The sequence below is a fragment of the Bufo gargarizans genome, chromosome 2 (assembly GCF_014858855.1).
Source record: "Bufo gargarizans isolate SCDJY-AF-19 chromosome 2, ASM1485885v1, whole genome shotgun sequence".
Classification (NCBI taxonomy): Eukaryota; Metazoa; Chordata; class Amphibia; order Anura; family Bufonidae; genus Bufo; species Bufo gargarizans.
The window spans coordinates 166,125,040-166,149,439 of NC_058081.1; the positions used below are offsets into that span (position 1 = coordinate 166,125,040).

Below are 24,400 nucleotides of genomic sequence, written 5' to 3' on the forward strand. Positions count from 1 at the left end.
AAAAGGCTTGTCCGGAGAAGAAAAGGTGAGCGCTACCATCAGTCCTGTGTCATGCCAACAGTAAAGCATCCTGAGACCATTCATGTGTGGGGTTGCTTCTCATCCAAGGGAGTGGGCTCACTCACAATTTTGCCCAAAAACACAGCCATGAATAAAGAATGGTACCAAAACAACCTCCAACAGCAACTTCTTCCAACAATCCAACAACAGTTTGGTGAAGAACAATGCATTTTCCAGCATGATGGAGCACCGTGCCATAAGGCAAAAGTGAAAACTAAGTGGCTCGGGGACCAAAACGTTGACATTTTGGGTCCATGGCCTGGAAACTCCTTAGATCTTAATCCCATTGGAAACTCCCCAGATCTTAATCCCATTGAGAACTTAATCCCATTGAGAACTCAAGAGGCAGGTGGACAAACAAAAAACCACTAATTCTGACAAACTCCAAGAAGTGAGTATGAAAGAATGGGTTGCTATCAGTCAGGAATTGGCCCAGAAGTTGATTGAGAGCATGCCCAGTCGAATTGCAGAGGTCCTGAAAAAGAAGGGCCAACACTGCAAATACTGACTCTTTGCATAAATGTCATGTAATTGTCGATAAAAGCCTTTGAAACGTATGAAGTGTGTGTAATTATATTTCACTAAATCACAGAAACAACTGAAACAAAAATCTAAAAGCAGTTTAGCAGCAAGCTTTGTGAAAACTAATATTTGTGTCATTCTCAAAACTTTTGGCCACGACTGTAGAACCTCTGAATCCCTCACTGTTTGCGCCCTTTTCCAAGGGTACCACAACTTTATATACTTAAGTCTATTGCCATGGATCCAAACTACCAACTCCACCATTCTATGAAGCTGATGCATCTTGTTGAACCACATTTTTAAGTCTGGAGGGGTGGTGTCCCTCCATCTAGTTGTATTAAGCAATTTTGCGGTCGCAATCATGTGTGTAGAAAGATTTTCTTTCGAAGGTTAAAAATTGGGAGCCGGGGTCCACAGCAGTACCAACTCGGGGGTAAGTTTTATATAGGTGGAGCATATTGAGTTGATGTAACTCTCAACATCTTTCCAAAATTGTGTTATCAGGGGGCAGGACCACCAGATGTGTATCATGGATCCAACATCTGAATGACAGCTCCAACATTGATCAGTGGGAGATAATCCTATTGAAGACATCTAAACTGGTGTCTTATACCATCTGGTAATTGTTTTATAAGAGTTTTTCTGATAGCGGACACATGTGGAAAACCCTGTTGCATGAGATAGAATGTATGAAGATTCAGTGTCAGAGAAACTCCTCCCAAAATTGTTTTCCCATTGACGTATATAATATGGTTTGGAGATACTGGACATGTTCAGTAAATTGTTGTAAGTAAGGCCTCATGCACACGACAGTATTTTTTCACTGTCCGCAAAACGGGGTTCCGTTGGTCCGTGATCCGTGACCGTTTTTTCGTCCGTGGGTCTTCCTTGTTTTTTGGAGGATCCACGGACATGAAAAATGAAAAAAAAAATCTAAGTCAAGTTTGCCATTGAAATGATAGGAAAAAACGGACACGGATCACGGACACGGATCACGGACACGGATGACAATCTTGTGTGCATCCGTGATTTTCACGGACCCATTGACTTGAATGGGTCCGTGAACCGTTGGCCGTGAAAAAAATAGGACAGGTCATATTTTTTTCACGGCCAGGAAAAACGGATCACGGATGCGGCTGCCAAACGGTGCAGTTTCCGATTTTTCCACGGACCCATTGAAAGTCAATGGGTCCGCAAAAAAAAAACGGAAAACGGCACAACGGCCACGGATGCACACAACGGTCGTGTGCATGAGGCCTAACTGAAAGTGATTTTTTCAGAGGTGAAGGGAGAATAGTAAAATTTTCTAACCATGTGGGCTCCGAAAACGTAGAGTCATAAGCCTTTTCATATTTCCTGCATATTTTCTTAAAGTCCCACATTTGTAGTTGAGTAGGAGGATCTCTTCCTAGTTTGTTGTAAATGTTTTCCAGATAGTATATGACTGGCCTCTGTCACCTCCTTATTCTAGTATTTCCAAAAGAGTGCCACCAACTTTTATCTCCCCCTCCCATCTTGTTAAAGAGGTAAGGTAGCACACTAAGTGGGGCTATTTTTGACACTTTACTTTTCTTTAGGGGAGCTATTGGGGAATTGCGATAACTAGTGAGCATACTTTTAGTCAGTGTGCACATCTTTGGGCAGAAGGAGAGCGGGACTTCCTGCGACCACATTATAGCATGTCTATGTATTCCCAATAGGGTTCTCTCTATATCTAGATATGGTGCCACTAATTTGTCATTTGCTAGGAGTGCCCATCTGGATAGTTGTATGGCTTTATTATACAGGGTGGGCCATTTATATGGATACACCTTAATAAAATGGGAATGGTTGGTGATATTAACTTCCTGTTTGTGGCACATTAGTATATGTGAGGGGGGAAACTTTTCAAGATGGGTGGTGACCATGGCGGCCATTTTGAAGTCGGACATTTTGAATCCAACTTTTGTTTTTTCAATAGGAAGAGGGTCATGTGACACGTCAAACTCATTGGGAATTTCACAAGAAAAACAATGGTGTGCTTGGTTTTAACATAACTTTATTCTTTCATGAGTTATTTACAAGTTTCTGACCACTTATAAAATGTGTTCAATGTGCTGCCCATTGTGTTGGATTGTCAATGCAACCCTCTTCTCCCACTCTTCACACACTGATAGCAACACCGCAGGAGAAATGCTAGCACAGGCTTCCAGTATCCGTAGTTTCAGGTGCTGCACATCTCGTATCTTCACAGCATATGCTGTGAGGGGGAGTAGGAGAGGAGTCTGGTAAGAGATTAAAAAGATTAAAAAGGCATAGTTCTCTGATGAGACATATTACAAAGTTTTTAAAATTCACCTGTACTTGTGGAAAACTCCAAGCATATACAAAAAATGTACCCACAGGTCTCATTCACCCATCAAAGGCCAAAAATGCACTCCATCAGGCTGGTATACGTCAGTATATTTTTTCAGCCTTATGGAATAGCACAGTTTTCTGTACTATGCCATTCCAAATGACACAGTAAAACATGTATACCATAACCCCTTTAGGGCAGATAAACTAAGTGCATTTGATAGAACTAAAGACACGTGAGCTATCAAATATATAATATCTATACAGGAATATCAATTTAATTCAGAATACCCCAGCCTTGAAAGATGCCAAATTTGAGATAGCCACGAGTTCGTATTATAAGTCAATGATAGTATAAAAGTAAATCAAATTTTCATCAGACATCATGTAGTACATGGCAATCTCTTTCTAACAAAGCTAGAACCAGCCCTATACCTCACAAGGATCCAGAGATCTCCCCAATAATTGTTCTATTTGCTCTGCTTTTCGGTGCTATGGTTTCCCTATCGGCCTTATTGGTCCACTATCACGACTTAGTTTCTGATCAGTTAAATACATCAGTTTACATAAGGTGCTACATACTCTCCAAATAATAAAGATAAGCCTACAGTAATGTGCTCTGGGAAACCTCAGTCATAAAATACAAATCCTAGAAATAATGTAATCATAATTATTTAATCATCTATTTGTCTTAATTTATGAGTTTCTTTGAACGGTTCTGTTCCACCGCAAAGCTCTGGCCATATATCACCCTGTCTTAATTGCTATGGTTTCCCTATCTGACATGTTGGTCCATTATCAGGACTTGGTGTCTGATCATAACAGTTACATAAACTGATGTATTAACTATTGTTATGAACAGAAACCAAGTTGTGATAATAGATTATTTTCAGGCTGGCAGCTCATGACGCATGGCCTTTCTCAGGGTAGGTCCTCTCTTGGGGGGAGTGTCCTTTTCTGCTGCAACTCTTTCCCTGTAATTTCCACAGCTTCATACAGAAGATATGGCTGGTGACAGAAGATTTAAACAGAGAGAGTGCGACTACCTCAGTGAGGTGAATGAGTAGGAAATAAGGAAAAGAACAAATAGCAGGTGGCACTATACTGATACAGTTAATTGAATAACTCAGTGGCCATATTACATTTCAATTACACACAGTTGCAAAAGTACCATGCCTGTCCCAAAAAAAAATTGCCACCTGGATTTGACAAATCAAATAGTTATGAGCCTCCTATTGGATAATTACTGCCTGGGCGATTATCTTTCAGCTGGCAACAAGTTATTTAACGCCAACTGGTGCAATGAGTTGCTTCTCATTTCTTAAACAACCATGTCGAAAGACACATCTCGTGTTTGGGAAAAAGATGTTAGTCTGTTTGAGAAGGGTCAAATCATTGGCATGCATCAAGCAGAGAAAACATCTAAGGAGATTGCAGAAACTACTAAAATTGGGTTAAGAACTGTCCAGCGCATTATTAAAAACTAGAAGGATAGTGGGGACCCATCGTATTCGAGGAAGAAATGTGGTGTGAAACAAATCCTGAATGATCGTGATCGGTGATCTTTTCAGCGTTTGGTGAAATCAAATTGAAGAAAAACAACAGTAGAACTCAGGGCTATGTTTAATAGTGAAAGTAAGAGCTTTTCCATGCGCACAATGCGAAGGGAACTAAAGGGTTTGGGACTGAACAACTGTTTAGCTGTAAGAAAACCACTAATCAGTGAGACAAACCAGAAAAAAAGGCTTCAATTTGCTAGGGAGCATAAAGATTGAACTCTGGAGCAATGGAAGAAGGTCATGTGGTCTAATGAGTCAAGATTTACCCTGTTCCAGATTGATGGGCACATCATGGTAACAAGAGAGGCAGATGAAGTGATGCACCCATCATGCCTAGTGCCTACTGTACAAGGCTGAGGGGGCAGTGCTATGATCTGGGGTAGATGCAGTTGGTCAGGTCTAGGTTCAACAGTATGTGCTCCAAGAATGAGGTCAGCTGAATACCTGAACATACTGAATGACCAGGTTATTCCATCAATGGATTTTTTTCTTCCCTGATGGCACGGGCATATTCCAAGATGACAATGCCAGGATTCACTGGGCTCAAATTGTGAAAGAGTGGTTCAGGGAGCATAAGACGTCATTTTCACACATGGATTGGCCACCACAGAGTCCGGACCTTAACCCCATTGAGAATCTTTGGGATGTGCAGGAGAAGGCCTTGCACAGCGGTCAGACTCTACCATCATCAATGCACGATCTTGGTGAAAAATGTATGCAACAGTGGATGGAAATAAATCTTGTGACATTGCATAAGCTTATCGAAACAATTTCACAGCAAATGGGTTCCATAATCAAAGGTAAAGGCGGTCCAACAAAATATTAGAGTGTGTGACTTTTTTTTGGTGGTGATTTTTTTTTGGACAGGCAGTGTATTTAGATCCAGGTGATGGTTTGCAAAATGTAGAATATTTTATAAGACATCCCGTTCAAAAGGACTTAGACACTCCACCCTGCTTTGCCTCTTTCCCCCTCTGTGTATCATGCAAAAGTATTGTAGTTGTATGATTCCTTTTTATTGGCTTGTTGAGTATCTCATATATGAAAGATATCAAAATAGCTCCTGTCTCTATTGTACCTCAGGCATTGTGTGTTTGTAAGAATACTAAACTATATGGAAGGCCTACAGTATTCACTGTTCTCTACCACTGTACATGGTATATCATACCTAAAGTTACTTTCATGATAATGATACAGTAAAATTCTTCTATATTCATACAGACACTGGCAGCACGGAAAGCTGGAATTTCTCTTGCAATGGTTATCCGAACCTCTGTGAACAATGAGGAACTGGTGAGTTATAAGACAGTAGCTTGTAGCATATTGGAAATGTGTGAGGGTGAGTTCACATACCATACATCACATCCACATCAGTTGGGTTTGGCCATTTGTTTTGGTGCATTTTGGGCACTGGTTCATCTGTTGCTGGGAGATATCTGATGTAAAAACTGATGTGCTGGATGGCAGAAGAAATGATCCATGGGATCAGGTCTTGCATCTTGAAACTTTTGTCAGATTCTGTACATATGTGAACACCCCTTTATATATTTTACATTTTTTTCACTGTTAAACTGGTTGGTTTACAAACCCTATTTCTACCTCCATTGAGGCATTTCTGAGATGTGTTCTGCATTTCAGAACATTTATCGACTGAGAAAAGCGAAAAGTGGCAACGAATAGTCCCTCTGAAGGACCAAACACAATGAGAAATGTCACTGCTTATATGGTGTCACTACAGTGGAACTCTATATTTGCTGCTGGGTCTCTGAGAGCCTTTAGCTAATTACTAGGGGTACCAGAGGTTGGATAATCTTTGATGAGCTTATTATTGTGAGATGCTTCTAGCAAAATTATTTTAACCAAAGTGGAAAGACCCTTTAAACGGGTTGTACCAAATTAGAAAACAAAAAGGTTATTTCTTACAGAAACTGTTATAACTGTCCATGTTTTTGTTATTGCAGCCAAGCTCTGTTAAAGCAAATTTGGTACAACCCCTTTAAATGTGCTACCTGACCAAATATTTAAAACAAAGGTTGGCTTAAAAATGTAAAAAAAAAGTAATACCTCAGTGATCCAGTGCAAGTCCCATTTTGATGCTTCAGGGCTTCCTTGTCTGCATTCATTTTCGAATGTGTAAAGCCACTAGACGGTTGTGTATTTGAAATAAATGGCAATATCTTTCTTTACAGTTCTGAAGGCAGAAAAATTTAACTTTTTCACTTTTACAATCTATCTTTATATAGAAGCAATCTGCCATAATAGTAGTGATGAATATTATTTTTATCCTATAAAATAAACTTTTGTTTAAAGTATTGTGTTGATTTTTATTTTGTTTTCATATGCAAGGCAACTTGTCATGTACATGTGACGTTTCAGTCCTATACAGACCTTTTTCAAACACTAGTTGCCATTGGAAGAAAAGAAGAGAGAATACTGGGAGGAAGGTGAAATGTCATCATATAATCTCCTGAGGTGCCATTTTACTTTCCTCAAACCACTATTCCATCTTCTCTTCTTCCAATGGCGACTAGTATTTGAAAAAGGTCTGGATAGGACCAAAACGTCACATGTACACGACAAGTTGCCTTGCATATGAAAACCAAATAAAAATCAGCGCAATACTTTAAACAAAACCAAAGGCGAGCCTACGTTTATTTTATTGTCTAACAGGGTTGGGACCACACAACTAGAGCTCTCAAACATATATGACACGAGTGCCACATTCTACCTTAAATATTATTTTTATCCTATCATGACTCTGCCTATGATGCATGATTATTGGTAGGGCTTTAATTGATATCTATCAGTATAGCCAACTGTATAATATTTGTGAAATATCCCAAAACCATTTTATACTTTAACCATTCCTATGTTTTAATTAATAGAAAGTTCATGTTTTCAAGAAGACATTGCAAGCTCTGATTTACCCAATTTCATCTACCACTCCACACAATTTTGAAGTATGGACCGCGACAACACCAACATACTGCTATGAGTGCGAAGGTCTTCTTTGGGGAATAGCAAGACAGGGCATGAGGTGTACAGAATGTGGCGTCAAGTGTCATGAAAAATGTCAAGACCTCCTTAATGCTGACTGCCTGCAACGTGAGTGCTTTCAATCAGTATAGATATTTTTTTTATGTTAAATAGGCCTCTGTCTCTGTCAACTCTATTAAACCTGGCATACAGCCTGGTAGATTTGATCATGCTGATAAAAATTATACCTTTATGTTGTCCCCATTGTTGAGAAAAACATTTTTATTTATATGCTTATATGACTTAACTGGAGCACCCAGGGGCTGACCAAAGCCATTGGAGCACCAATCTGTTACACCTCTTCATCTTCAGTCCCTCCCTTCTTCCCCTGGATTAACAGTGCTAGACTTCAAGTATACCCATGTCTTCTTGTGCCTGTGCCTGCTCTCCTGGTATAAGTCTTTGTTCTGTCTTCTCCTGCTGTTCTCCATGTGCTGAGACCTGTCATCTGTGCTGCACTATATCTCCAGGTCTCAGAACTTTATCAATGTATCTCCTGCTGCACTGAACTAGTACCAGGAGATACAGCATGGCATAAAGATGACAAGTCTCACAGCTGACAGAGGCTCTTTAATGATTTTTTTTCTATTTTAATAAGTAATGCCACTCCTAGGATGAAAAGTTCTGTTGTGTTGAATACTCTACAGATGTCAGATTCCCAAGAATTTGCTGTTATGAGCAAGGCAATGTGTATACTCAACAGTATTGATCTCTCAGTGAAGCATAGCCATTGTACTGCAGGGAATATATCTCATTAGAATGAATACAGCTGCACTTTTAAGAAAATTCATTATTGAATCGACAAACTAATATATAAATATATATATATATATATATATATATACGAAAAGGTATTGGGAAAAACTTTGGGAGCCGGGATCCACAGCAGTACCAACTCGAGGGTGAGTTTTATATAGGTGGAGCATATTGAGTTGATGGAACTCTGAACATCTTTCCAAAATTGTGTTATCAGGGGGCAGGACCACCAGATGTGTATCATGGATCCAACATCTGAATGGCATCTCCAACATTGATCAGTGGGAGATAATCCTATTGAATACAGATAAACTGGTGTCTTATACCATCTGGTAATTGTTTTATAAGAGTTTTTCTGATAGGGGACACATGTGGAGAACCCTGTTGCATGAGATAGAATGTATGAAGATTCAGTGTCAGAGAAACTCCTCCCCAAATCTTTTTCCCATTGACGTATATAATATGGTTTGGAGATACTGGACATGTTCAGTAAATTGTTGCAAGTAACTGAAAGTGATTTTTTTCAGAGGTGAAGGGAGAATAGTAAAATTTTCTAACCATGTGGGCTCCGAAAACGTAGAGTCATAAGCCTTTTCATATTTCCTGCATATTTTCTTAAAGTCCCACATTTTTATTTGAGTAGGAGGATCTCTTCCTAGTTTGTTGTAAATGTTTTCCAGAGATAGTATATGACTGGCCTCTGTCACCTCCCTATTCTAGTTTTCTCCAAAGAGTGCCACCAACTTTTATCTCCCCCTCCCATCTTGTTAAAGAGGTAAGGTAGCACACTAAGTGGGGCTATTTTTGACACTTTACTTCTCTTTAGGGGAGCTATTGGGGAATTGCGATAACTAGTGAGCATACTTTTAGTCAGTGTGCACATCTTTGGGCAGAAAGAGAGCGGGACTTCCTGCGACCACATTATAGCATGTCTATGTATTCCCAATAGGGTTCTCTCTATATCTAGATATGGTGCCACTAATTTGTCATTTGCTAGGAGTGCTCATCTGGATAGTTGTATGGCTTTATTATACAGGGTGGGCCATTTATAAGGATACACCTTAATAAAATGGGAATGGTTGGTGATATTAACTTCCTGTTTGTGGCACATTAGTATATGTGAGGGGGGAAACTTTTCAAGATGGGTGGTGACCCTGGCGGCCATTTTGAAGTTGGACATTTTGAATCCAACTTTTGTTTTTTCAATAGGAAGAGGGTCATGTGACACATCAAACTTATTGGGAATTTCACAAGAAAAACAATGGTGTGCTTGGTTTTAACGTAACTTTATTCTTTCATGAGTTATTTACAAGTTTCTGACCACATTTCGTATCTTCACAGCATATATTCAGTGGACCCCATGTTACAATATTAATTGGTCCCAGGAAAGTGAAGATTTATGAAAGATAAGCAGATAACTAAGACAGATAAAGTAAATCTTTATATATAACAGCCGATAATACGTTCTGGTAGCTGTAACTCACTTTCTGTGATGAGGACAGGACCTTCTTCAGTGTAGCAGACAAGTAAAATGAAGCCGATCTCTCTCTCTCTAATCACATTGGCTTCAAGATGGAACTATAGGAATGGAGATATTTTTAACTTAAAGGTTCAATTTCAATTAGGCCCAGGCACATTGCTATATTATCGATGATCATATGGCAACAATATAATATGTTCAAGTGTATAAAGTACTATGGAGGTATTCTCCTCTAGAAGCTGGTATTCTCCTCTAGAAACTGGAATCTCAGAACCGAACCCAAGTTCAGATCTAAGTTTTAAAGTGTTTTTCCAGTTTAAATATCAAATACCGAATGTTTTTCACCAAAGTCTTCGGGAATAACTAACTTTGCCTCATCGGAGGCCATACATTTTAATGCTAAACGGAGACGGATCTCCATACAGGATTATTCCAAAATTTTGAGTAAATCCAAAGCTCACTTCTCTAATCCCTGGTGATTGTGAACCAATACTAGGAGTGGAGCCTACACATAGATAAGGTATAATGGATGGATTCGCTCTTGTTCTGTTTTGACCCACACTTGGTCTTAGCTCATAGAAATCACTGATTAAACACTGAATAAGGCCTTTCTGTTTTCACCTAGTTTGCCATTTTTATTTTATTTTTAAACCTCATACTATGTAGGAAACTGGAAACCGTCCATAAGCAGAATGCCTGCTGCTGAAAAATCACTTTTGTTCTAATTTTGTCTTGTGTGAATACACTTAACAGCCAGGCTCATTACCACATAAATACCTGGTGCTAAATATCTAAACAGTCTGATTAACATAAGAATATCTAAAATTACGTTCACAATAGAGGAAGATGGTGCTTTCAAACTATAGAATAAAGACACCTAACAATAATAGATTTGTCAGTCTCAGCATTTTCATGGCTTCTGTATAGCAGGAGGAGACTTTTCCAGTACTAAAGAGTGTATTTTTAGACTGCAAGATTTTCTGGCAGATGATCGCTAATGAGCATTCCTATGAACGTTTGTTAGCGATCATCTGGCAGTCTAATACTGCCTCCAAATGCTTAAAAATCACAATAGTGCCGGCGGGGGACGAACGATGGCATAGAGATCGCTCCTCCACATGTCATGGAGGACATCGCTGCATGTAATGGTAGTGGTGTCCTCTGCAAGCTAAGCAATGATTGCCTGGAGGGAACGTTTCCCTCCCAAAAATCATCTGCGGCATCGGGGTGTCTAATTTACCCTTAACATACCCAAACTCATCTCATCCATTTCATCGTGCAGCCGGTATCCTCTTCTTTCTTCTTTCTGCAGGACCTGCAAAAGGACCTACGATGACATCACCACGGGCGGAGACGTCATCGCAGGTCCTGCTAAATGAAGATAGTAGGTCTGCTGCCATCCTTCACTCACTGCGCCTAATACTAAAATGGACGGCACAGGATTTGCGGGGCACGGAGGAGACCAAGGATGTCAACCACCTTTACAAGGGCTTGCCAAATGGTGAGAGGACGGAGCCTCTAGGTGCTGCAGCAACGCCCCACTAGCACCTAGGCTCATTTGCATATGATAAAAGTCATTATTTAGCGCAAATGGCGGCAGACAGGGAGCTATAAGTCATACAGTTATGTTCTGCTGACATTAGCACATTGCCAGCTACATAACGATTTCCTTTAAGGAAAAAGCTTCTCTGGATGAGAAAGTCAACAAAATCTCAACCCAAAAATCACAAAGAAATCTGTAGGAAAAAAAAAAAAAAAAACCTGTGGAAGTTCGGGTTCACCAGGTTCAGCTGAAATTCAGGTTAGTTTAGGTTCGGGATCCGAACTTAACCCCCAACCCGGACCCCATTAAAGTCAATGGGGACCCAGACTTTACTTTATTATACTCCGTTATAGCATGGTTATAACAGAAAATAATAGCATTCTTAAGACAGAACGCTAAATAAAATGGCCATTGTGAGGTTAAAAATAATAAAATAAAAAACTCACCTCATCCACTTGATTGCGCAGCCGTTATCCTTTTCTTTCTGCAGGACCTTCTATCTTCATTTAGCAGGACCTGCGATGACGTCTCCCCCCCTCACCACATGGTGAGCGTGGTAATGTCATTGCATGTCCTTTTGCAGGTCCTGCAGAAAGAAAAAAGAAGAAGATACTGACTGCACGATCAAGTTGATAAGATTAGTTTTATTTTTAACCCCTCAATTGCCATTTTATTTAGCATTCTGTCTCAAGAATGCTATTATTTTCTGTTATAACCATGTTATAATGGAAAATAATAAAATCACACGACCACCAAACCCGAACCCAAACTTCAGTGAAAAAGTCTGGGTTCGGGTCCGGGTACCCGAACTCGCAAAGTTCGCTACGAACTCGAACTTTGCAGTTTGGGTTCGCTCAACCCTACCCTATAGAAAAAATGCTGCAACAAATAAAAAATAAAACAGCATATGATTGCCAGTTTCTTAACTATAAAATGAATGGCAAAATGGTCAATCACAGGAAGGGGACATTGGGCAGTGGATGGTTAGGAGAACAGGGCAGAGTCCAGTGCAAGGCTAGAACACATAAGATAGATTTTTGACACTTTAAAAATTGATAGGCTGAGTTCACATCAGCGTTCAACTTTTCCATTCTTCTGCTCTGTTATTGAAGCAGAATAAATGAAAGGATGTATTCGGCACATAATTGAGAAGAATAGAGCCTACAGAACCCATAGACTATAATGGGGTCCGTTAGGTTTCTGCTCCGAGGAAGATTTTTGAAGCAGAGACAAAAGTAGTGTATGCAGCACTTTTGTCTTTGCTTACAAAATCTTCCTCTAAGCAAATCTAATGGACCCCATTATAGTCTTTGGGGCCCGTAGGCTCCATTCGGCTCAGTTATGTGCCAAATCTGTATTTTCCGTTCTCCTGGTCCCTATAACGAAGCAGAAGAACGGAAATACTGAACATTGATGTGAACTGAGCCTTACTTTGATGGTGAATCAAAGCAAACTGATGCACTTTGGCATCATTTTGTCTCTTAGGAATGATAGGATCCATGGACATATCAGTTAAAGGAGTTGTCTGATATTAAAATAAAAAACACTACTTGTGTCATAGTTTCAGCCCTATGTCTCCAGTCTCCACTGATTTTGGTTTCTGCTGGACTGAAAGGAAAGTGTGAGGTACAGTCAACAATAATATCAGTGATGCTGGCCTCAACAGTCATGTGTCAGTAATGACTCTTGGCTGTTGAGCATCAGTGATCATATTTTGGTCCTGCACATGTCACCGCTGAGGCCACTTCTGATCTAGCGGGGACCAGAAGCAGTGGAGATTGTAGGCATAGCGCTAGGACTGGGAGGCTCTGACAAAGTGATTAGTGTTATTTTTTTTCAGCCCATGCCTGTGGACAGCTATTTTTTTAGTTCTCAGACAGCCCCTTTAATTAATGTGTCAATGGATCCTATAGTTTCTTGATTGGCCACATATAAAAAAAAAATTAGATTTCTGACAACTTCTTTAAGATCAGCTTCTTTTACAGCTTTATATTTCGACATTTGAATGTCATAAAGCCTCCTGCAGGCAGGGGTGATTTGGCCATAAACCCTACAAGAACATTTCTGTGGGCTAACACCTAGGGGTCCACCTAAGCCCTCTTTATGACCACCAGCCAGGTGCATAATGATCTGACCTCTCAGCAGCTGCCCTCTTGAATTAAACTTCACTGCCACCTTCAAGATGGTTATAGAGTTAAATACTACAGTTATTTTGTGCTGAACGGTGGTATTTCGTTCTGCTGGTACTGTATTTTGCTGGCGCACGACGGTATTATTGGCCAAGCATTCTTGTATTGTCACCGCCTACATGTGCTGCCCCAACTTCTATCCATTTGAACATACCTACAACATTGAGCCGCTTTTAGTTTTTTCCAGGACCACTTAAAGTTCTCAGTCCATCCCTGCCTGCTGGACTGAGTAAATAAGTCTAATGGTCCCTTTACATGGGACGATGGTCTAGCAAATTGTGAAGAAGGAAGCATTCCTTCCCAACAATCTGCTGATCAATAGCGGAGGAGACCGGTGCATTTACAAGTGATGGCTAACGCCATTGTTCTTCCCCTGACTGTCTCTTGTTTCCTGGCAGCAGATAGTGTTTACACAGCACAATCTGCCACTGGAAAACGATGATCTTTTGTGCTGCACAAAGGATGAAATTACCCGATGAACGAGCATTTTGTAAACGGGTACACCACCAGATCATTGCTAACAAACGTTACTAGTAACGCTCGTTACAGATGATGCGTTCAGTTGACGGCCCATGTAAAGAACCCTTAAGAGGGTTGCCCATCTGTAAATAAGTATACAGGCAGGAGCTAGTAGATTTGCACAGGATAGCTTATCAGAGGATAAATTGATAAAGAATAAATATTCATGGAAGCCATTCTCATTGGCTAAAACTGCAATTGGCTACAAAATTATAATGAACTTTTTAAAACTTGTGTGAGAAGAATTATTGCCCGGGTTATTGCCTGAATAATTGGTCTTAGCGTAATATGTAAATGTTGTAAAATTTGCTTTACAGTCTAAGTATGTGTCTGTTTCAAGAGAGTTGCAAGGGACTAATTAATTGGTTGTATGTGCTGTAATTGGGGGAGATAGGAATGATTACTTCATCATTAATTGCATAAACATATGTCATGCACCATAATACATTCGAGTGATGGTAATTGCTTGAAACTGGCGTTTTACGCGTCTGAATTTCCATTTAAGAGACCAAAGATGAATTTCCCTGGAATCAATCAGTGTCCTGCATAAATACACATTTACAGCATCAATAAAGCATTCAGAACCACCATTACATTGAATTATCACTTTTCTCTACACTTTGTCTTACAACACATATAATTTCATTGTGCCAAGTAATTTTGTTATAACACAGGTTAAGCCATAGAAGCTTTATTGGATGATGGTATGAAGTTTGAACTCTCAATGAGTTATATGAAATAGTAAAGAATATTTAAGTGTGTATTTTATGCATACTTTTGGAAATAATGGAATGGGAATGGCATAAAAAGCCTTTGTGTTCACAATACATATTTATAATCTATACATGTACATTCTGTACATATAAAGTTCTAACTACCAATGTCCCATGCTGAATGGGCAATGTCACAGTGCTCAGTTTTACTTCCCCTTGGCCATTCACCACCCCCTTTACTGTGCATGCACTCACTAACAGATCTGAGCACCAGAGTGGGGCCAATGTAATTAATATATAGTCATATGGATATTTTGTGATATTACAAACAATTCTTCTGTTGGTGTTATATGAATACAGCTTACTGTGTTTGGATGGATGTCTGCTCAAAATATGAAAAATTATAAATCAGTAGTTAAAGAATAAAGTAAAAAATATTAGGTTTACCTTAAAAAATAGCAGTATAAATCTGCTCTCTGTGCTGGCGGCGTAGCTGTGCATGCTGAGACAGATATATCAGATTTATCAGTACTTGCACAGGGATAAGTTCTGGTGATATGTAAAAGCTGCTATCAATCTGAGCGTTGTCTACAACATATTTAATAAAATGACACACAGCTCACGATAAATGGCTCAAGTGCAAGCTCTGCACCATATCTGACCTGTCTTTCTTGTGATCCTTTTTGGAAAAAGTTTGTCCTTAGAGGGAACCTGTCACCTCTACTATGCTACCCTCACTGAGCATTTCTAAATGTTCATTGTGTTACCCTAAACATACAAATTACACTTTTAATTTCATTTGCAGACAAATTCAAAAGGTATTATGAATTTTTGTACTTCCCGCCTTTTATGCAAATTAGCATAAAAGAGTCATATCTTACTTGTGGGACCAGAGAAGAGTCATATTTTCAAGCTCTGACTCATCTCAGGCTAATTTGCATATGTATCAAATCATTGTTTTTTTACACAATAAAAGCACACAGAGCTATGGGGAATGGATATTGCGGATGTGCTAGCGGCCATCTAGCAACCCATATCCTCAGCTCTATACCCAAAATCCAGGTGACAGGTTCCCTTTAAGATATTAATGAAGAAGTAGCACAGCAGTGACTAGCGATCTGCTAAGGCCACTTTCTAACATCCTCAAAATTCAATAATGCCTTAAAGGGGCTTTCCAGTTTTTCCATATTGATGACCTATCCTTACTACCAATTCACTTAAATAGGACGGAACAATTGTAGTTAAATTGCACTGCCGCTGCATTCTCAATTGCGTCCATGTAAACAGTGCACAGGTTCTAGGAGTTGGACTCCCGCCAATTTTATATTGATGACCTATCCTTGAAAGTCAATGGGGGACAGATCAGTTTTCTATTGTGTCCGAGAAAACTGATCCGTCATGACTCACACTGTAAGTCAATGGGGACGGATCCGTTTGCAAAGAAAAAGCGGGTCAGTCAGCACATTCCAATGCGCAGGGGCACGTTGCTATGGCTGAAAACAACACTGTAAAACAAAACATACAATGCAACAGGTCTCTGCAAACCAAATAAAGTACAAAAATGCATAATAATGCTAATGCTATACTTATATAAATTATTGATGCTTGGCAAATACATTTTGTACAAAATTATTTGAGCCCGTCTGCCGCATGACAAGGCGATCTCTGTTATACGGGTTCCTAACACTAAATTCTACCTGTTATGTGCCATGACAGCTACCATATAATTCAAGGAGTGTAAGTTCTACATGCATGCTGGGCCTGCTTTAATTTCTGTCATCTTTGGTGCAAAAATGGCCTCAATTTTATCCAAGGAATGCAGGTATCAACATGCATGCCGAGCCCACTCCACACCATACAATTCAAGGAGTGTAGGTTCTACATGCATGCTGGGCCTGCTTTAATTTCTGTCATCTTTGGTGCCAAAATGGCCTCCATTATATCCAAGGAATGCAGGTATCAACATGCATGCCGAGCCCACTCCACACCACTCCTGGTGCCAAATGGCCACCAACAAATGCAATGAGAGTCCACAAACTATCTCTCTCCTGGTGCCAGATGGCTTCCATTGAGTGAGGGAGAGCAGGCCAAGCTATATACACACATTATTAGACAGATCCGTCGTGCTCTGCACCAAATCGCAGACAGAAAAACGTTGCTTGCAGTGTTATTCTGTCCGTGATCGGGAAACAACCAAATGGAACGGAATGCATTCTGGAAGCACTCTGTTTCGTTCAGTTCAGTTTTGTCCCCATTGACAATGAATAGGGACAAAATGGAAGCATTTTCCCCTGCTATTGTGATCCTATGATGGATCAGGAAGCGAGGCATCTGGAAGTTGAGCTATGCTTGCAGAAGACAAAACCATAATTTTGTTCTTGCAGGAAAATTCTGTACATTGTAGCTGGCTTATAGTAGCAAAGCTTCAAAAGTCCCCCCAAAAATACATCTTATTAAAATTGTATTCATTAAATGTAAAGTATACATTTTAATAGTACAGGTTCAAACTGAAACAAATGGCTGATATTTTACCCAGTGTAGAAAACTACAAAGAAAAACACTGAGAAATTAACTTATCAGAAAAGTAACATTTCAGATTCTGCAAAGGGAAAGGTTGTATAAAAAGATTTAATGTGTGTTTAACCTGAAATGTGTGCAATTGTGCGGTATGCCAGAATATAGTACATTCCTTTCTCTACTCTAAAAGCAAAGAAATGAAACCAGTATAATTCAAAACCAGAATACTTTATGTGAACTATAAAAAATAGGACTTGACAAAATGAAGCAAGTTCAGAAGGAGGTACACTGGTCATGTAAAAAGCAGTTCCCTAACATAGTCTTAATGCTGAAAATATTCCCATCAGAAGTGCGCACAAATCTACTTCTGCTGGGTAAGGGAATTTATTTATGACTTAGGTGGTCATCTATTATCAGATATACACAATTTTTTGGCCTATATCTGGCACAGATAATATCAGCCCCCAGAAATAACAGCCCCTCTGTGCCAGTAATAACAGCCTCCAGTAATAACAACCCCCAGTAATAACAGCCCCAAGTAATAAGAGCCCCTCTTTGCCAGTAATAAAAGCCCCCAGAAATAAGAGCCCCTCTGTGCCAGTAATAACAGCCCCCAGTAATAAGAGCCCCTCTGTGCCAGTAATAACAGCCCCCAGTAATAAGAGCCCCTCTGTGCCAGTAATAAGAGCCCCCAGTAATAAGAGCCCCTCTGTGCCAGTAATAACAGCCCCCAGTAATAAGCCCCTCTGTGCCAGTAATAACAGCCCCCAGTAATAACAGCCCCCCTTTGCCAGTAATAACAGCCCCCAGTAATAACAGCCCCTCTGTGCCAGTAATAAGAGCCCCCAGTAATAACAGCCCCTCTGTGCCCGTAATAACAACCCCCAGTAATAACAGCCCCCCTTTACCAGTAATAACAGCCCCCAGTAATAACAGCCCCTCTGTGCCAGTAATATCAGCCCCCAGTAATAACAGCCCCCCTTTGCCAGTAATAACAGCCCCCATTAATAACAGCCCCTCTGGACCAGTAATAACAGCCCCCAGTAATAACAGCCCCCCTTTGCCAGTAATAACAGCCCCACTTTGCCAGTAATAACAGCCCCCCTTTGCCAGTAATAACAGCCCCCAGGTGCCAGTAATAATAGCCCCCGCCAGTAATAACAGCCCCCGCCAGTAAAAGTATTGTATATAATTAAAAAAAAAAACATACCTACCTCCATGTCAGTGATGCGATGCAGGCCTCTTCTGGCCTGTGTCCCACGTTGTATGGCTCAGGCGGCGCGATGACGTCATCGCGCCGCCTGCGCCGGTCGAAAAACGAATTTTATTTAGTGTTCAGCTACATTTATTCAGCGGTCAGCGCTGAGGTTATATGCGGTAAAATCTTTAGTGACGTATGTTGATGAACTTCGCAACTCTTCCGGGCTCAAAGCTATCTTGACACTTTGTCTTCTCATTGTCTGTAGCTACTAGAGGTCTATTCATGCCAGGCAGGTTCCCCGAGAAGTTTCTGGGTCGATGAGCAGCCAATACCGCACTTGCATCAATCTTGACAGGATTCGTGGAGATAGGTGGAGAAATCGTTTTTTGAAATGCTTTCTCTATCGTAACCACGTCGTTGAATAAACAGAAGACTGGCGGATTCTTTCCCGTCTTAGGCAACACCAAATTTTTATTATTAAAATGTATTAAATATGGAATATTAAATACAATCGAAACTTGATTAAAATTATAAGAAAGTAAACTAAAATCTGCCAATATATTATCCTAATCTTTAAGGGAAATTTATGGACAATCGATTTGCCAAGCCTTTTGTGCTGGAGAACGTGTATTATTAAATAGTGTTTTAAGCAACACTTTATAAAGTTGAGGAATTTTAACCTTCTTTTCTGTTCCATATTCCCTATAAATGAGTAGACGAAGCAGCTACTCTGTGGCCTCCTCATGCTGCTGCCATCTACACAATCTCTCGTCCTTGTGCCACTCTCTGGCCCCCTTATGCTGCTGCAACCTCTGCAATCTCTCACCATCGTGCCACTCTGTGGCTTCCTCTTGATGTTGCTGCCGCCGCCACCTCCGCACTCTGTCATTGTGCCACCTTGTAGCCTCCTCCTGATGTTGCTGCCGTCACCACCTCCACACTGTTATTGTGCCACCCTGTGGCCTCCTCTTGATGTTGCTGCTGCCACCACCTCCACACTCTGTCATTATGCCATCCTGTGGTCACCTCCTGATGCTGTCTCCACCTTCACACTCTGACATTGTGCCACTCTGTGGCCTCCTACTAATGCTGCTGCCACCTCCACACTCTTTCATTGTGCCACCCTGTGGCCTCCTCTTGATGTTGTTGCCGCCGCTACCTCCACACTCTGTCATTGTGCCACCTTGTAGCCTCCTCCTGATGTTGCTGCCGTCGCCACCTCCACACTGTCATTGTGCCACCCTGTGGCCTCCTCTTGATGTTGCTGCTGCCACCCCCTCCACACTCTGTCATTGTGCCACCCTGTGGCCACCTCCTGATGCTGTCTCCACCTTCACACTCTGACATTGTGCCACTCTGTGGCCTCCTACTAATGCTGCTGCCACCTCCACACTCTTTTATTGTGCCACTCTGTGGCCTTCTCCTAATGCTGCTACTGCTGCTGCCGCCACCTCCAGACTCTGTCATTGTGCCACTCTGTGGCCTTCTCCTGATGCTGCTACTGCTGCTGCCGCTACCTCCAGACTCTGTCATTGTGCCACTCTGTGGCCTCTCGATGCTGCTGCCACTTCCACACTGTCATTGTGCCACTTTGTGGTTTCCTTATGCTGTTCCCACCCTCCCTACTTCATGACTGGGCCACTATGTTGCCTTTCGGCATGGCTGACGACATTATTTGTTTGACCCTTCTTATGATCTGTTAGAAGGAAGGAAAAATTAGACGCACAACGGATCCTGTCTGTGTAGCTGCGTTAAAGCCTGTATGGTCCCATCAGAATTGGCTTATTCCATTCACATGTCATCTGTGTTTTAGATCCAGTCCTGTTTTTTTGGCATTAGCAATACTGATGGATTATTGAGCAAATGCTGACCGAGTAAAGGTGTATGCTCCACAGACAGGATCCGTTTTTGTAGACTATTGTTCTGACAGATCAGAGGAAGGCCAAATTAATCGGTGATGTCAACACAAACTTACTGCTGACACCCTCTCCACTCTGTCCGGGGGGCTCTACTTGTATAAGCATTTAATAGGACAGGTTCTGTAGACATCTATGTGGAATCAGCTGACGACGGTGTAAAAGGAGTGTGTTTCTTCTTGGCGAACATCGACCTGTAAGGCTGAGTTCATACTTTACGTTATTTGGTCAGTTTTGGCCCCATGACTACCCTAATAAGTGAAGTGTGCAGTGATTCTAAGAGCGACGTCTGTCATCTGCATACATACGGACTCACAGTATTATTTCACAACCAAAGCAGACTCCCTATGCGTGTTACTACAAGGCACAGTGTTCTACACCACTATAAAGGCTCTAAGCAGCCAGGAAATAGCATTTTTTTAACGTAATTTGCCACAAATATATTCAAATCCAACCCAATTTTTTTTAAATCGCTCATCTCTAGTTATGGTGGTTGGCCACTTTATGGCTACTGTTGACTAGTGCTTATGTACAGTAAGATGACAATAAGGCATTTAGTAATATTGCCTTTGTTTGTTTTGTGCAGTTTGCTATATTTCATAAGTCAGGTCCCTTTGTCAGGGAAATCTTATGTGCTGTCCACATACAGAACCTGTCCATAAGATGGCCGCTGATGGAGGGTCAGATGAGCAGACACATCACTCAGCCTCTTCCATTCACCCACACTTCGCTAAACTCCCAACACTTCAAATGCAGATGGCAGATGTGGTGTACTTGTATTTATATGGCTGAAACTCAGTGATTTTGCTGGTTACATGACCCTTCATCATCTACCATCTTTTAGAAAGAACCACCATGTGAATAGCATAAAAGATTTGGCCAACAAGGGGACATGACCTATGAAATATAGGAAGCTGCACAGAACATTAACAAATACTGTATCAGTAAGTGCCATATAATCATACTGCAAACACATTCACATCAACAGTAGCCAGAAAGTGACTCATTTTAAGGTCAAGCTCACATAGTAAATATAAATATATTTATATTGCCTCATCTGCCCGCCACCCATTGTACCATCATGCAGTTGAATCAAATGGAACTGATGATTTCTGCAATAGAAGAAAGTTCTGTTTCTTTTTAAAGAGGACTTTTCATAGATTTTTTAATTTTAATTATATACCTTTCTTTGATGCTGCCGCCCAACTTGTTTTTTTAGAAATATCGCTTATACACCCCACTGTGCCTCCCTGCTCTTTTCCCGCCAGTATATTAATATTGAGCATCGGTACAGGGAGGAGGAGATGCCAGGGTTTTGGGGCCAATTAGAGATGTAAGGAAATGTCCAAGCTGTATAAAAAATAAAAAATAAATCCATGATTGAGTAGAAATGTAATTTAAACTTTTTCCAAAATTCTGAAATCTATTTTTTCTACGAAATTTACATATTTTTTTTAAATATCCCTATCTGATCAAAGTGCCCCTTTAAGGACAGCAGCAAGTGGGAAAAATGTGTAAATGAACCTCATTTAGACCGACTGCTAGAAATATGAGATGTGAAGAGGTGAGAATTTATATTGTAATGAAAATGAATCTGATACGGTTACACTGCCCGAGTGAATACATTTTCATACCTATACAGTAATTGATCTATGTTTCCTGTCATATGTGCAGTCCAAGAAAACCCACATAATGAAATGGGTATTGGAGTTATTGGCAATAACTCACAAGTTAAAACAATCTGAAATTATTGGAAAACTCTAGGAAAGGGTAGACAGCAGGATTTATGTTGTGCACTGGCAAAGGCTGACAGTAATATTAAAGTAATGAGCTCCAGAGAGGTTATTGTTGGCTATAATTCAGTTACATCTCATGAAAAAGAAATCCAACTTTCAGTTCTTGGCTAATACACAGCACAAGCAGCTATGTGCTCAGCGGGCAATGAGACGTGTAGGAGGAGGGCAATCTGTATGCAGAAAACAGTTATAGACAATAGTATCGGATCAGAGTGTATTAAGCGTGGACAGATAGCTAGCTAACACCTAAGGATTATTTTCAAATATCGTACAAAGAACACTACAATATTTGAGGTTATATTAAATTATACATCATAAAGTACAAATTGTGTCTCTAAACCACAGACAACTATATTTTCTCATTTTTGTCACAGCATGTGGCACCGGATAAACCAAAGATTACGATATCAGTTTATAAATTGCCTTTAAAAGATTGCTCTACTGTATGTTCAGTAAATTGATCTATTCCTCACGCCTTCCCAGCTCCAGGAACTGGTCTTGACGATTGGCCAGAGCTGCAGCCAACAGCTGAGTCCCACTGCTATGCAACACCTCTTCCTCTCCTCCTCACCATGAAAGGCTCTGCCACGATGACAGGTCCGGCAGTCAATTTAATGGTCAATCAGCCTCCATGCAGTGATGATTGAAGTTCATACAACACAGTGGAAAAAAAATCTTTTGTGCATCCATTTTCTGGCCGTCTGGACAATGTTAATCGCTGTTTTGCATCCCTTTTTCATGGCTATTAAAAATGCCCATGAAAAACAGATTAATTTAATATATATATATATATATATATATATATATATTTTTTTTTTTTTAAATAAAGATCCCAACCCCTGCAGTGCCCTCAGTACACATAATGTTCTCCATAATGGCCCCCAGCAGTAATAATGCTCCCCACAGTGGCCCCCATCTTTAATGTGGCCTCCATCTGTAATAATGACATCCATAGTGGCTCTTACCTGTAATAATGTCCCCCATAGTGGTTCCCACCTGTAATAATATCCCCCATAATGTCCCCCATAGTGGGGGAGTACTAGCTGTAATGTTTTGCTTTAGCAAAAAATTAATAAAAATACTCACCTCATCAATTTGCAAGCGCAGAGGCAGTCACTGGATCTGCTCTCAGCTTAATAACATCACTGCGCTCCCAGCATGAGTGTGTGGGGACATCTTCATGCTGAGCGCAGCTCCTTTTCAATGAAGAAAGGAGCAATTGCCTCTGCGTGTGGATGAGGAATTTCTTTAAAAAATTTTAACCCCTAAAAGTCCACATTGGCCTAGTGTACCCATTTTGAATGGCCGTTAGATGGATGCACTCCTGTCTAAGCGGCAGTTAAAAATGGTCCCATTCATTTCAATGGAGTTTGTCTGCTAAAAATAGGACATGTCCTATTTTTTGATGGTCGCTATTCACTGGCCATTAAAATAACGGCCATGTGAATAACCACCTAGACTTTCACTGGTGCTAAAATTTGTTGTGTGTCTGTAGCCTAGTTCTTAACCCTCGCTCTTGTGCTGCTGATTCTGATCTTGACTGTTGATTTATCCTAACCTTGACCTCTGCCTTATTCCTGGACATTGCTCTTTTTCTGACACCTGTCTGTCTACTGACTGTTCTTGTCTCCTCCTTTGACCTGTCTTGACTCCTTTCCTGACCACATAACTGCTCCATTAGTGCTGCTTTCACCAATTGGTGACTATTCTGGTTACAGAAACCTGCATACTGTCTTAGGCCTCATGCACATGAACATATGTATTTTGCGGTCCGCAAAAAACGGATCCGCAAAAAATACGAATGACGTCTGTGTGTATTCCATGTATGCGCCCCTAATATAACAGTACTATCCTTGTCTGTAATGCGGACAATAATAGGACATTTTCAATTTTTTTTTTTGCTGAACGTATATACGGACATACAAAAACGGAATGCATACGGAGTAACTTACGTTCTTTGAAATGAATGGTTCCGTATACGATCCGCCAAAAATTGAAACGGACACGGAAAGAAAATACGTTCGTGTGCATAAGGCTTTATACCGTGGGGATAAGGATGCAGAACAAGGACATTCCTTAGACTCCACACCTCACCTCCACACCACACCACGCCAGTGACAAACCAATTGTGACTAGGAGAACCCACATCTTGAATGAAAAACCTAACATGTTTTTTTTCTCCAATTTTATTACCTGCTATCCTACTTTAACAATTGTATTCATTTTGTGCAATGCATGGAGTTAGTGGTGCTGTGGCTA

At 40.6% G+C, this 24,400-nt stretch overlaps 1 protein-coding gene across 3 annotated transcripts in view; it reads left to right on the forward strand.

Moving 5' to 3' along the window:
- Positions 1 to 24,400, forward strand: part of UNC13C (unc-13 homolog C) — a 908,495-nt gene that overhangs the window by 246,384 nt on the left and 637,711 nt on the right. For all 3 annotated transcript variants that reach the window (XM_044279668.1, XM_044279669.1, XM_044279667.1), the window contains 2 exons: positions 5,697 to 5,768; positions 7,361 to 7,580. In XM_044279668.1, the coding sequence (XP_044135603.1) occupies positions 5,697 to 5,768; positions 7,361 to 7,580 (292 nt within the window). The remainder of the gene's footprint in view (positions 1 to 5,696; positions 5,769 to 7,360; positions 7,581 to 24,400) is intronic.